This window comes from Erpetoichthys calabaricus, chromosome 3, assembly GCF_900747795.2.
Source record: "Erpetoichthys calabaricus chromosome 3, fErpCal1.3, whole genome shotgun sequence".
Classification (NCBI taxonomy): Eukaryota; Metazoa; Chordata; class Cladistia; order Polypteriformes; family Polypteridae; genus Erpetoichthys; species Erpetoichthys calabaricus.
Genome location: NC_041396.2, coordinates 85,481,640 through 85,495,882, shown reverse-complemented (window position 1 = coordinate 85,495,882; position 14,243 = coordinate 85,481,640). Strand labels below are relative to the sequence as shown.

Below are 14,243 nucleotides of genomic sequence, written 5' to 3'. Positions count from 1 at the left end.
AAGTTTGTGAACTGGATGGGTAAATTTTTGAAATTAAAGAAGTACTGTCTTGAACTGCTCCCATTTTTCTTTGAGCTAATCCTAGCCATTCCCTTACCTCTAAATTGAATGTATGAGTCGGTCAATTCACTGACAGCTCAAACTGGATAAAATGTCTGTGTATGTTTCTGTTACATAAGGGTGAGGCAGAGGATACTGGGCATATGCATAAGGAACTATGAGCAAGAAAAGGTTGGAAGAGGCAAATGTGAATCGTTGGGATGAGACAGAGCCTGGCAGCATTGTATCTCCACCTAAATGTAAAAAAAAAAAAATGGGAAAGATAGCTTCTCACTGCATAAATGTCTTCTAAATGAAAAAAGGTAAGATGGTGGGGTCAAAGTACATTTCATTGTATATTTACATTATGCATTTACTTATTTGGCTGACACTTTTATCCAAGGAGACTTAAAACATTTATGATACAACTGGTTACATTGTTTTGGTTTTCCATTTGGAGCCCAGGCATGTCAAGTGACCTGCTCATGGCCACACAGTGTCAGTAGCTGGATTTGAATCCCCAATTTCAGGATTTGAAGTCCAAAGCCTTAACCACTACACCACACTGCCTGGATGGAACAAAAGTAAAAATAGAATAAGGATAGAATAAGCCTGTCCTGTAAATACACGTGTTTTCTTCCAGCTCAACTGAGGTACATGATTGGACGTGGTTTAAGCATGTCTTAGAAATTGCTCCCAATACCAGTGGTTATGTCTGAGTCTGCACTAGCTTTAAAGCATTTTTCTTGGGATTAATCTATCAGCACCCTCACCTTCTTCCGAGCAGATTTCAACTAGTAGGCAATGCTGCCAAAGCTCTTCTTTTCTATTCTATTCTTACTTTTTCCTTTGACAAGACATAATAACAAGTGATAGAAGAGACCTAGACTTTATAGAATTTCTTATATATAATAAACATCATTAAGAAAGCAAACCCAACCGAAAAGATCATGATGAGGAGGTAATACTTAAACCACCCTCGTTTATCATAAAGTCAACAAACTGTTCAACTCCCTGAACTTATTCAAGCATACATACATGCACACTAGCATATCAGAAGTACCCATATGCTCACACCTATGTGCAGAAATATATTTTTGTAAGTTTACATCTGTACTCAAATACAAGTTTTAGCTTACAAATTGAATACACCTGATTTACACACACACAAACACACAAGCAGCTGGCCACAAGCACACATATTAATAGATATATGAACGTTCATCCAGTTTAGAAACAGTTTCAAATATGACTTGTACCAATGCACACCAGGACACATTGTATCTCTGTACACAATATCTGTACATATACACACTTGCTTTGTATGTGTGCATACACACACATCACATAATTACACACCTGTATGCACCTGTACACACAGGTCTATACATACACACACTCATACTCAATTTGTACATATTTCTGCACATGTAGCATGCATTCTTACACTGTCATACACTTGTGCACACACTTGCTGCACATGTGCACCCATACACTATGACATTACCTTGAACACATGCATGCACACGCACGCTAATACTGCAGTAGTTTTGGGTATTTCCCAATTTCTTTTTTAGTTCTGGTTCCTAGCTCCACCCAAATTCCAGAGCAGATGGAATTGGATGACAAACAGAATGTTTTTGCACTTTTATGGTTTTACCAGAAGCAGATTTATTTCTTAGGAATGTTGTTTAAACACTCATCTTTTCTTTTTTTAATCTGTCCACACTTTGACAGCAGGGCCTGCACTGACAGTCACATACATATTATGTCTAATAAACATAAGGTATGTTTTTTTGGTAGCTTCACAGTGTGCTTTCTCCAATTTATTTTCATGCAAGGGATAAGAAATAAGAAATGTGATGACAGAATAGTAGATCTGTTCTATACAATCATTATTTTCTTAACCAGGCTGCCCACTTTTGGGTTATGTATTTTTTAATCACTTTATTCTGACAAGACATCATGAAAGGCAGTGTGTAAGCCACTCGGATAACTCCTGTATTGTTTAAAATGGGGCTAAGTTTCAAAGAACTTTTCACTCAGTGGAAAACCCTCTTAACAAAGGCATAACTTGAAAGAAGCTAATAAACTCCATTGCTGTTAATAATCATGGTCCCGGAGGAAGAAAGACTGTAGAAAACACAGAAAGGATTTGGGAAGGGTTTAACAGACTTTTAACAGCTGGGGCTTAACTAGTGGATTGTGAATCACCTTGTCTCTTAAATGCTGCTCATAAATTATTCAGATATGGATCACTCTATCCATTCAATCATTTCTTTTACCTAGAATAATTAATTATCTTAATCATTTACCTTGGAAGTTTAAAACAAATACATATAAATCACTTTATAAACCAATTTGTGATAACAAATACTACCAATGTCACTATATGAATATAAAATCTACCTGTTTGTTTAACTTGTAAAAAGTGGTTGAATCTTTATCTAACAAGTTATTCAAGTGACTTGGGATTTAGTATGAAGGAATGTCACAGTTTAAAGTCTTGCCTACACTAGTTAATTACTTAACAAGCTTTTCTACAAAATCATAGGAAACTAAAATTGCTCACACACTTCACCTTAGAGGCCAGAGAAAAACCTTACCTGGACAGGCAGCTTATGATTGAACTGCATCTTTGAAATGCTCAGGCTTTCAGACTGTTACATATTTCAGTGAGAATGTAGAGCTTCTTGGCAGTTCAGTGGAGTAGAATGTGAGCTGGAATCCAAAGAGGAGCACATAGCGTGTTACCTTCCTTGAATTCCACTGCACATTATTAAATGCAAATCTGAACACATAGTGAGTGTCCAGTAACCTGTAGTATAGTCATTGCAGCGTAGGAGATAAAAGGCCCACACTTTTGTGTTTCAGTCTATAATTTCAAGATTTGCCCAGTAGTTGTGGGTTACAGAGTTATAAATGCTGTGAAATTCTACAAATGAACACGGGACTCTATTTTTTTCTCTTCAGGTTACCAGTAAGGTTTAAATTTCTTGTTTCTTTTATTGTGCTAAATCATGTTTGTCCACTTTCCATTTATTCATTTTTGTATATTTGGAACCTGTGCAGAATGATAGGGAAATTGAGCCTATTATGGCAAATTCAAGCACAAGGAAACCACAGTAAAAGAGAAGTGAGAGCAAACAGACACAATCACTGAGCTAATATAGACTGGCCAGTTAACCTTACCTTTAAAGTGTAGTTTTCAGAGAAAAAAAAAAAAAACACATTAACATGCATATTATTCTACATAGATGTAACCTTCAGTAGCGAACAGAGGTATGGCCTAGGTGTTATAAATTGGAAATATTACCTGCTCCAACACGGTGATGTCCATCTTAGCTTCACATAAAATTTGAAAATCCATTTTTTAATAAAACAATTGCATTTGGTGTCATAGTGCCTCAAGGAAAAGGGGTATTTTTTAATTTCTAGTCCTTAGTTGTGTGAATCCTTTGTGAAGTCTGTCTGTTCAATTCGTGCTACTTTATTTTTCCTCCCTCGGCCTACAGTAATGCTGTCATTTTGTTAATACCTCTAGTGTGTTGGTAGTTTTGCATGACTGCCTTTGTGTGTGCAGTTTATTGGACCAACCATCTACTGTATGCAGACTGAATTCTCTTCATAAACATTAAATTCAAGTAAGCATATATAAATAAAAAATATATATATTTGGTGACTGCAGGTTATACAAGAGATGAGTTAACTCATCTTGCATTGCCTGTCCCATATCATCTTTCATGTTTAGCGCTGTAGGATATATCATTATTATTATTTTTGAGTTACAAGTGAAATCAGAGTGTGTTTGCGTGAGTGTGCCTTTTGATGCATTGGTATCCCATTCATGGTTGGTTCTTATCTTGCACTAACTGCTGCTAGGATAATCGCCAATTCTCCATACAGTATCTGTAAACTGGATAAGCAGGTTAAAAATGGATTGGCGGGTTGATGGACGAATGGAGTAAACGTATAGATTTTTTTCCATATCAGTATCTTTATTGTGCTGTATATTGTTGCTCATGATAAAAGAAGCAATTATCTAGGTTAATAATTGTTGCTTGAAGTCAGTGTACTTGGATTTTGATAAACAGCCAGGTAAACTCAAGTTGTAAATGAGACCATGGGTGTTTGAATTAAAAGCACCTTCTTGTGTGAACGTTTGTGCAAAAATATTGGACAAAATGGGAAAGAATCGAATCATTACAGATTGCAAATAAAAATTCTTTGAAAAATAAAAATTAACAGTATTTGAATTTCAGCATCCGTTCCACTGCAGTTGCATTAATATTTACAATTTAATGGGGGTAGTGGGGGAATGGAGAATCATTTACTCTGTACTGTCTTAATTGTCCTTCCTGAAAGAACTAAAAACAAGATGAATACTCTCAAATTCTTTGACTTAAGCTCTCTGTGTAGTGTTATCTTCTCCTCCTCCTTGATAATCATGCATACCCTTCCTTAAGCTTAAGTAAGGACAAATGATTTCACAAAGCATTATTAGACAAAATCTTTGAGCACCTTGTTTAAATGCAAATTAATAAATGTGCAACTGGAGGACACAGAGACATAATGAGTAAAGGTAAGTATAGAGACTGAGAACCAGCAGAAACAAGAGGAGTCAATGCCCTTGTCTGAAACAGAAAAAAGGTTCAGAATGTAATCACAAGGCAAAAATCATTGTAAAAAAGTATGTGAGAGTAAAGTGTAAAAGACAAGATTAAAAGTATTAATATGCATGGCACAGTGGATCTCATTAGACTATAATAATAATAATACATTTTATTTATATAGTGCCTTTCCCATGCTCAAGGCGCTTAACGAAAAGTGTTGATGACAAGGAAGAGCGGCAGCAATATGCGTGCGCCAACGTCCCCTCCACAGTCTGCAATCAACAGAGTATTGAGGCATGGCTAAGTGTATGATTATGTACAGAGCATTACAGATGCAACCACTGCTGCAGGCTGGATGGGGTGGGGACTCTCCATTTATGCTTCTGCCAGAGTAATATCAGCCAATCAAAACAGTGCTATTCTTACCCAGTATGAATGCATCATATCAATCAACCTTTGTTTTCTATGGATAGTTTCTGAAACAGCACAATAACTAGAAATGGTACAATTCAAAAAACATAATTCAGATTACAAGAAAATTCCAACTTTGAACTTCACTTTTCTAGTCAAAGGTTGCTAGGAACATTGCCAACAGCACTACACACAAAGTGAGTGCCATCCCTAAATACAACACTAGTCACTCTTGTGGCATCATTTAACTAACCTGGACACCTTTAAGATGTAGGAGAAGAAAAAAACTTGAGCACAAGTTAAAAATTTAGACATGTAAAATAAAGGAAAAGGCAGAGTTAGAAAAAACAAGAATGAAGATCACCAGACATTGCTGTCAATCGAAAAACATAAATATGATAGGAATATATGTGGAAATTTTCTGAGTTTAATCATTTTTATACATACATTCTTACACAGTATACTGTAAATCTTTTCTCAAGTCAAGTGCCTTCAGGTTGTTTTGATTGCGAAAGTCGGCAAGGAAATAAAATTCCTGGCTGATTGATTGAGTCTAGATATGGAAGCAGTGCCAACCATCTAACACTTGCCTCAGGAGCAATCTCATCTCATTTTACACTTCTGAGAGCTTCACCTTTTTTATCTATTTTTTCATTTTCTTTCTTATACACAAACAGTAACAGAAATTCTGTATCAATACATTAAATTTAGTTAAATTTGCTCATGGAATGACTTCCACAGTTACACAGCTCTTGTCCAATGACAGTACAACAACTCTTTGCAAAGTCAAAATTAAAAAAAAAAAAAAGAAAACCTCTACATGCAAATTGATTGGATGTTCCTTTTGCACTGCTGGGTGGTGCATGCCAGTCTGAACGTCTCAATATACAGAAGTGAATTTCATGTATTGCTGAAAACTTGGACCACAGTTGCCTGAAGATAGTTCAATGTTGCAGCCGCTTAGCTCATGTTTCCAGTGCTTATTTGTGAAGTAGCACCATTGCCTACAAGCTGTCATTAGCTGAGCAGATGCAGCTGCAGAAGAGCCAAGCAAAGGTAGTCAGCAATCAACTAGAGCCTTTTATTATAGGATGCTACAAAAGTCATTACAATACCACTTGTACTGTGATGTGTGCAGCAGGAAACTGCCAAAACATTTCTTTTTTACAATGCCACATAAATGCTGTGTGTATGTACTACATAACGTCTACATGCAGAGGGAGTGACTTTAGAAGCACAGCGACTGATAACTATGCAATGAACTAAAAGATGATCACCATAATCCATCACAGTCTTTTATCTGCTGCCTTTTATTGTCTGATTCATTCAGAGAACAAAGGCTATGGTACTGTTACAGTGCAACAAAAAATGTCAAATGTGTACTATGAATAACACTATGGAAAACGCTCCGGTTTCCTCCCACTGTCCAAAGACATGCTGGTTAGGTGGATTGGCGATTCTAAATTGGCCCTAGTGTGTGTGTGTGTGTGGGTGTGTTTGTGTGTGTCCTGCGGTGGTTTGGCACCCTGCCCGGGATTGGTTCCTGCCTTGTGCCCTGTGTTGGCTGGGATTGGCTCCAGCAGACCCCCGTGACCCTGTGTTCGGATTCAGTGGGTTGGAAAATGGATGGATGGAAAATAAATCAATATGTAGTTTATAGTGCAGCTTTTCCAGACAGGGACACAACAAAGCACATTACAAAAAACTTAAGAATACTGAACAAAAAACAACAGATAAGGTGGAATGCAAAATGATTCTGATTTAAGATGGGTATATCTCAAAATAAAAAGATTGTGGCTTTCATAAATGACAACACAAAGTTATGCTGGATCCATTCCCAACTTTGGTTCAGGCATTGCAAAATCATTGCTTTTATGTTCAAGAAGCATTTAAAAGGGACTGTCATCAGGTTTTAGAATGATGTCACACACATCATAATAGGCTGATTTAAGAAAAACAGTTTTAACAACGCCGCAAACACACAGAAAATTGTACTAGAACATTTAAACCCTGGTAGACTGGGAAAAGTTCATTTTTTGTTTATTTTTCCAAACATGTTATTGAGCATGGCAGTGTATCTCCCATTCATCCCAAGAATTTATGTTCTTATTCCCAAACTGTGTTAGGTTTCCAAAACAGATTCACAGTTTGCTGCCACTGAAGTGAATGTGCCAAACATGGCTAAACCTAAAGGCTCTCTTAAATTCAACATCTGATGTCGCATAAAGTTCTTTCCTATCCTCTTGGCCTCCCAGCCTGACCACCTCAAACCCTGTCAATGTAAATATCACTATGTAACAACACAATTAATCTGTCCTTTAATAACTAGTAGCTAAATGATGCTGTAAGCCTGCTTCCAGAAGGATACTCCAAGTTGGGCAGCCATTAAACCCATGACTAAAGATTTGCATCATCTCTTGTCATTTTCAGAATACTGTATATTGTCATTCATAGCTTGTGTCTATGATATTTTTGTTTCTCATCGACTAAAGCCCCTTTGGGACTGCTATTGATCTACATTCTGGGTCATAAGCTTTGGGTACATGTTCGGGCATACAAGAAACAGCATTAGAAATAAAGCGATAATTACGAAATGGAGATGAGACTTGATTTCAGTACAGGCAACCACACACGGACATTAGCACAAACTGGAATAAATCTCCTCTTCGGGAGAAATTGCAGGCTCCATATAAGCAGCAATCGGGTGCGTATATCTTGGATGATGTATAGCGCCAACTGTAAAGCAAAATTAATTCGTGGTATAACGAACTGCAGGTTATTCTTATAAGTTTATGGTCTCAGTTACTTGGACATTAATGTTTTTTAATTCGTGTTATTTGACAATGGTTTCAGTCCAGACACTTATCTGACAGCATGGAAGATAACGTACATAATGCACAACCAAACTATTCTTTTAAAAGTAAATATAAAAAATTGCCAGTCAATGCACGATAGCGGAGCAGCCTTCAGATTTATCCGCTGCTCACATGCGCTCAGACAGAAACGAAAACAGTACGGGAATAATTGGTTATATTGCTATAAATTAAAATTGGGATAAAAATTCGGAGTGAACTTCTATATGTCAGCAGTTCGACGCAGCCGTTTAGTTAAGTCGGTATGCTTGGAAAACAGGATGAGCATTGACATTATTACAAAAACTTCAAAAACAGTAAACTTCAAAGTCAGTAGTTGATAAAAACGTGTTTATTTAAAGCGATTCGCTCGTTTCATTAAGTGAGTCAGTGATGGGACTAAACCGGCAAACTTGCTTTACAATCCAACTCCTTATTCATTAGGCCACTAGTTTTAATGTCGTTATTTGAAAAACTAACAAAATAACTTAAAAATAATAACTGGGCTGGCTAAGAAAACTTCTAGACCAAAGTGGTGCCACCGGTATTTACGCCGTGTGATGTGCTATATAACCCATTACCTTTTCTCCTCCTCCTCCTCCTCATTCTTCATCTTTACCCTGCGCAAACAGCATCGAGATATGTTGCACCAGACATCGTGCGCTAACTCCACTTCCAAGTGACTCCATGACTTTAGCAAAATTTTCGGCTATACTCCCAGAAGCGGTGGGTGATGGTCAACAAAGATAACAGTACTTCAGCTATAACTTCTGAATATACGGGACCGAACCTTTGAAAAATGACAATGGTTCACCCACGTGGGTAAGTGTTATTATTGTAAAAATTACTGTAATACACCAATAAAGAAAGAATATATATTTGACTCCTTCGGATGTAAACATCTTTAATGATTACATCTAGATCTTTAATAATTCAAAGACATACGTTGTCCATACAGAATTGTAAAATTCCTCTCAGTTAAAAAGAAAAATATGCCAAGTAGAGTCATGACTTAAAGGTTTGGTTTGTAATTTCCAGAGGACTCCCTCCATTAATTCGAAATACATTCCCAAGCCAAATCTTGAACTTCGCATAGTCCGTAAGTCAGTGTCAAGCGCTGTACGGCAAGCAAGTCATAGCCCCCATCCCCCCTCAGACCTAGACGACCCTGTACCACATCAGATTTTCCAACAGAATTTGCTACCATTCAGATACTCGTGAAAGACAAAAAGCATGTCGTCAACATCTGTGTTTGACTAAATATTTACTTGGCAAATTGTGTCCCTTAATCTTTGCCCTTGTCTAACTTTTTTTTTTTTGTATGTTCGTTTTGGAACTTATGTCCCAAGACTGATTCGCATATTTTCCCAGGATACTTTGGTTTAATGCACACCTTTCTTTCTTTCTTTCTTTCTTTCTTTCTTTCTTTCTTTCTTTCTTTCTTTCTTTCTTTCTTTCTTTCTTTCTTTCTTTCTGTTTCCAGTAAGCCAGAAACTGCACCAGATTGGGGCCACTTCACACATTTAGTGTTTCTAATTGGACAAAGTACGTGGGTTCCATTCATAATGCGTTCTGAGCAGAAAGAAATCCAATTGTAAACCCCACATGCAGCTTTTTTGCCAAGATCAAATGTGTAGTATCTGTTGTTACCAATACAAAAGGCTCACTTGTATCTTGGCTTGGGAAGGGAACTACCACCTAGAGGTGTACTGCATAAAAAAGGATTGCTCTAAAAACAGAAAGAACATGCAAAAAATACCAGTCTTTACATTACATTCATCTATCCACCCATTTCTGGACCTACTTAATGTAATTACTGAAGTCATCCCAGTAGTTTTTTGAACTCTGTTTGTGAAGCCCAGATACACTGGCTTATTGAAAATAAGCTAACAAAAAACAATTAACCTTCTTTCCACTTTAATTTGCATCACACAATATTTGCTATGCTAATGTTGCATCTTTTATAGTCTTTGTAATTGAAGCAACAAACTATTTGCCATCACCATAAAAAAAGTTTTAATTGTAAAATGTAAATATTAGGTTTTCCCAGAAGAAGACCACCCAGGGTGTGAAAAAATCTTCTTTTTATCACTCCTCTGCAACCCTAATTGCCTTTCTCCCTTCAGAATGTAAACCGCAAGGGTTGAGCCCAGTTTCACAGGTAGTGTCAAAACATACAGCATATGTAGAACACAGAAGGTTGGCCTTGACTTCACTTTACAGATTATCTTTATACTGTCCACAGAATCAGCATTAACACTGCAGTTACAGAAAGGACCGAAGCTATCAAGCTGCTTCATTGCTTAGTGTTTCTTCTAAACATTTACTGTACATTAGAACTTGTTTACTATGGTACACCTGGTAAAGTCCAGAAAAATATTTTGGAGTCATAAAATCAATCACATGTATAGTATCAGAGAAGCTAATGTGAGATGGTGCTGAAGACATTATTTGCAAATGAAATATTAATATTCATTGATAGACTGAGAAACTTTGGAAGTATCAGGAGTTTGAAATTGTCGGTATCTGTATGTTACATTAATGTGCTGAAAAGAGAACATAATCAAGCTTTCAGTAACAATTTGCCTAGATTATTCTAGACCAAATCTGTAGGAGCCCATAGTATAGTGTTTCAAATCCTATTTAAACAGATTTTCTGATATTATGGCACTGTTAACACTTTACAGAGGTTTTTACACATAGTTGTGTTATAAAGATTTTTTTTTATAGTTTCCATTTTAGTTGTAGGTTGGATTACACATCCTACATAATCTCGATTTGTTTAATGCAAGGATTTTATTTTCCTCTTTCCCCAAGGGAATGCTTCTTCACCAAGTTTGCAAAAAGATGCTGCTACATGTTGTCCTTGATTAACCTTAAGTCGGCTATCATAAGAGATCATGCTGAAAAGAAATTAAAATTATTACATGTTCATAGCTTTTCACATGTATGCATTATTAATTAAGTGAGAAAGGAAAGAAAGTCACCTTAGAATTCCACAGTGATCTAAGAGGCATGAACTGGCGCGTCCTCACAGGTTTGTATATTTCAGATCAGTACTAGTCATAAGTTGATGTGCCACTAATGCAGCAGCTCTGGCAGCCATGCTACACGTCATGATGAAAATATAGTGTCTTGCAATTAAAACAAAATGGAAGTGACCAAAAACATGTAGGATCATAACAGTACTAAAAATGTTTGTCAGCCTTGACTCAATGCTGTCCTACTGGTTAAGAATCATTTTTGGGAGGGTAGCATTGTAAGCTCCTTTGTACCCCACCCTGTACACTCTAACTCTGGCATGAATTAGTCAGCACATATTTCAGAAAGACTTTACAGTCTTTGTTAATAGTTTAAAAAGTCCAAATTATTCATAACACTTATTTTCACTGGGGGTGCCTTATAATAATGTTGATAGACAGACAGACAGACAGACAGACAGACAGACAGACAGACAGATAGATAGATAGATAGATAGATAGATAGATAGATAGATAGATAGATAGATAGATAGATACTGTTCTTTTTGAAAATTGGTTGAGATTTTACATAATGCTTTTCAAATTAATGTTGACTTGTATATTTCTTTATTTAAGGCTTGAACCATGACGTCTGCATTATTGACATGTTTTCAATCAATATATTTGAATGCATTTTCATCAACAAAATGTTGATCCATTCTTGGATTTAACAGGAAATTGATCTGAAGAAAATAATTCTCAAATGTTTCCTTTAAGAAAATAATGCATTTCGTTAATATATTTCACAAATAGATAACAATCAGTGAATTGTCTGGCTTGATTTTCATATATTCAAAGTAAAAAATATTTTTAAAAATAAGAAAATATAAAGTGCTAGGTGCAGATTTGCATACCTGCCACACACAAATACATTCAATGATCATTAAAAGGACGGATGTACACTCACGCGCATAATATATACACGTGTAGTTATCCGAACCTACTTTTTCGATTAAAAAAATCCCATCCCTCATAATACACACCTGAAACTGCTAGGTATTGTGAAGCCGATGTTTTTCGAAGAGTGAAACGACTAAGCAATTGACAGTTTTGTAACTTTGTCCAGACCTAAGCGATTACCGAAGCGGTTTGTAAAATCTCACACGCTCTCGACTGCCTCTCATTAGCTCCGCAAACGCATCATTTGCAAATCTTTAGAAAGAAATTACCATTTCGCTTGTCACTAAGGTGTTTTTCCGTGTGAGGTGTGAGATAAGGTTGAATTTGTTTCTATTAGGGGAAATAAGACCGTACTATGTCTTCTTCTCTTTAAAGGAGACAGCAACGATAAGATTCACGTTAAATGAAATGTCTTACCTTGAGTAGCTTTGCTTACTGTAGATGCCGGCTGAAGCAGCGAAAGACAAATCCAGAACACGCCAAATTCAACCCTTAACAGCATTATAATGAGTGCCAAAACACTGTTTGCAAAATACAAAATGCGGCTTTGTCCAAATAGAAAAGAACAAAAAAGTCTTTGATAATTCAGAAAAAAGTGCAATCTGTGCATGTATGTATACACTTGAACATATATGTATATATATATATATATCTATATATATATATATAGATATATATATATATATATATATATACACTGTGAAATCCCGTCCTTGTTTAACCCTGTTGAGAGCTGCTGCCTCCTCTGCAGTCCTTGATTTCAGCTTCCAGCAAGGTAGAGCACTCCGGCAGGGTGCGACACTAGCAGTAGTTCTGTGATCATGTTCAATTCCCGGCCAATTTCAATATAATGGGAGGGGGAAGAAATGTAAAGGGAGAGAGGGAGGGAGAGATAGAAGACTTCAGGAAAGGGGAGGATCTCTCTCTCTCTCACACACACTCACTCACTCTCTCTCTCTCTCACTCTCTCGCTCTCTACACCTCTCCCTCTCCTTCTCCCTCCCTCTCTCTCTCTCGCGCTGCCTAGTTTCTCTCCTCCACGGCTCCCGTTTAAGGAATTTACAATCAGCTGCTGAGAAGCGCATGGGGGAGGTTGCCATGGAAACGGCTTCTCCGGGCGCGGAGGTCAGACTCGGGGACCATGTGCAGTCAATGGATCAATGCAAAAGTGCAACACACATCCCGACCAAACAAGAGCCTTAACACGCTCTGCCTTGGTGTGTGTGTGTACGCGCACGTTTAAGTGTGAGTGTGTTTAGGGGTTTGGGTTAGGGGGGGGGGGGGGGGGGGGGGTATACGCGTTATATGGAGCTTCTTCTTTCAATACCAAGAACATAAAAAACCTTCTCTATCTTGTGTCCAGCACCGCCACCACCCTATGTCCGTTTTGTTAACATCTGAAAAAATGTTCCCCTCCCCACCTCCTTTCTTTTCATGTATTCATTACTGCGCGCCTCCTCCTTACAACATTTACTTTGCGCCGAGCTTTTCTTTCTAATTGTCGTTTCCTCGTCTCTGGGAACCGTATTGTGCCACTCGCTTAATTATTTCTGTAAATAATTCACTCTAAGCGCAGGGGAAAGTCACCAAAAGACGCTTTGTGAGTGCATACCAGTGTTTCATGTGACTAGGGATTTGAAAAAGAAGAAAAGATTGTTACGCGACATGTCTTTCCCTGAAAAACGCCTTTTAAAAAAATAATCAGAGGAAGGCTTCGCTGTAGTGTGTTGGTAGATATGACAGTGCTTCTTGTCTGCTTATCACTAAGTGTTTAAGAATCTCAACAAGTTCTTTCTTTCTTTCTTTCTTTCTTTCTTTCTTTCTTTCTTTCTTTCTTTCTTAACCTGTGTATTGACCAATGGAGAATTATGCCTTAAAGCTGATACAGCTGTTTGAAACCTTTTCTCTCCTGACAGATTCAGATAAGAGTGAAATCTCTAAACTTTTGCTTTTCATTTTATATATAGAGTATATACTTATCATATATTTATATTTACTTAAGTTTAGATAGAGAGATAGCACTTTTTTGTCCTCAGAGGAAATTTGGGATGGGAGACCCAGACTACTAGTATAGACATACACATATACTGTGTATACAAAAAGAATGTAAAACATATATATGCATTGGTTGAGCAGGAGCACAAAATGGATATACCTATTTCTGCACTGTTTCATGTAATAAAATAATTCAGGGCTGCAAATGTCAGCAGCAACCAGGGTAAGATGGGAACCAGAACTGGGTGGGGCACACAATGTATATAACAACGAAAATGACACTCTCTATTCAAAACGTTAAAAAAGCATATGCTGTTATAGTTTAGTCAGTGGAAAGGCTTCACTGTTGACAAGTGAGAAATCCTTGCCACTTTTTACTATTTCCTTGGTGACAACAAGATGCTGACACCCTA

General features: G+C 37.1%; 2 protein-coding genes across 6 annotated transcripts in view; one reads left to right on the top strand and one right to left on the bottom strand.

Moving 5' to 3' along the window:
* Positions 1-12,768, bottom strand: part of scube3 (signal peptide, CUB domain, EGF-like 3) — a 458,024-nt gene extending 445,256 nt beyond the window's left edge. For 2 of the 5 annotated variants that reach the window (XM_051924638.1, XM_051924639.1), the window contains exon 1: positions 12,253-12,768. In XM_051924638.1, the coding sequence (XP_051780598.1) occupies positions 12,253-12,445 (193 nt within the window). In that variant the 5' untranslated portion in view covers positions 12,446-12,768. The remainder of the gene's footprint in view (positions 1-12,252) is intronic. The other 3 variants (XM_028797022.2, XM_028797023.2, XM_051924637.1) reach the window with 2 other exon arrangements.
* Positions 1-14,243, top strand: part of taf11 (TAF11 RNA polymerase II, TATA box binding protein (TBP)-associated factor) — a 472,816-nt gene that overhangs the window by 94,422 nt on the left and 364,151 nt on the right. The window lies entirely within an intron of this gene.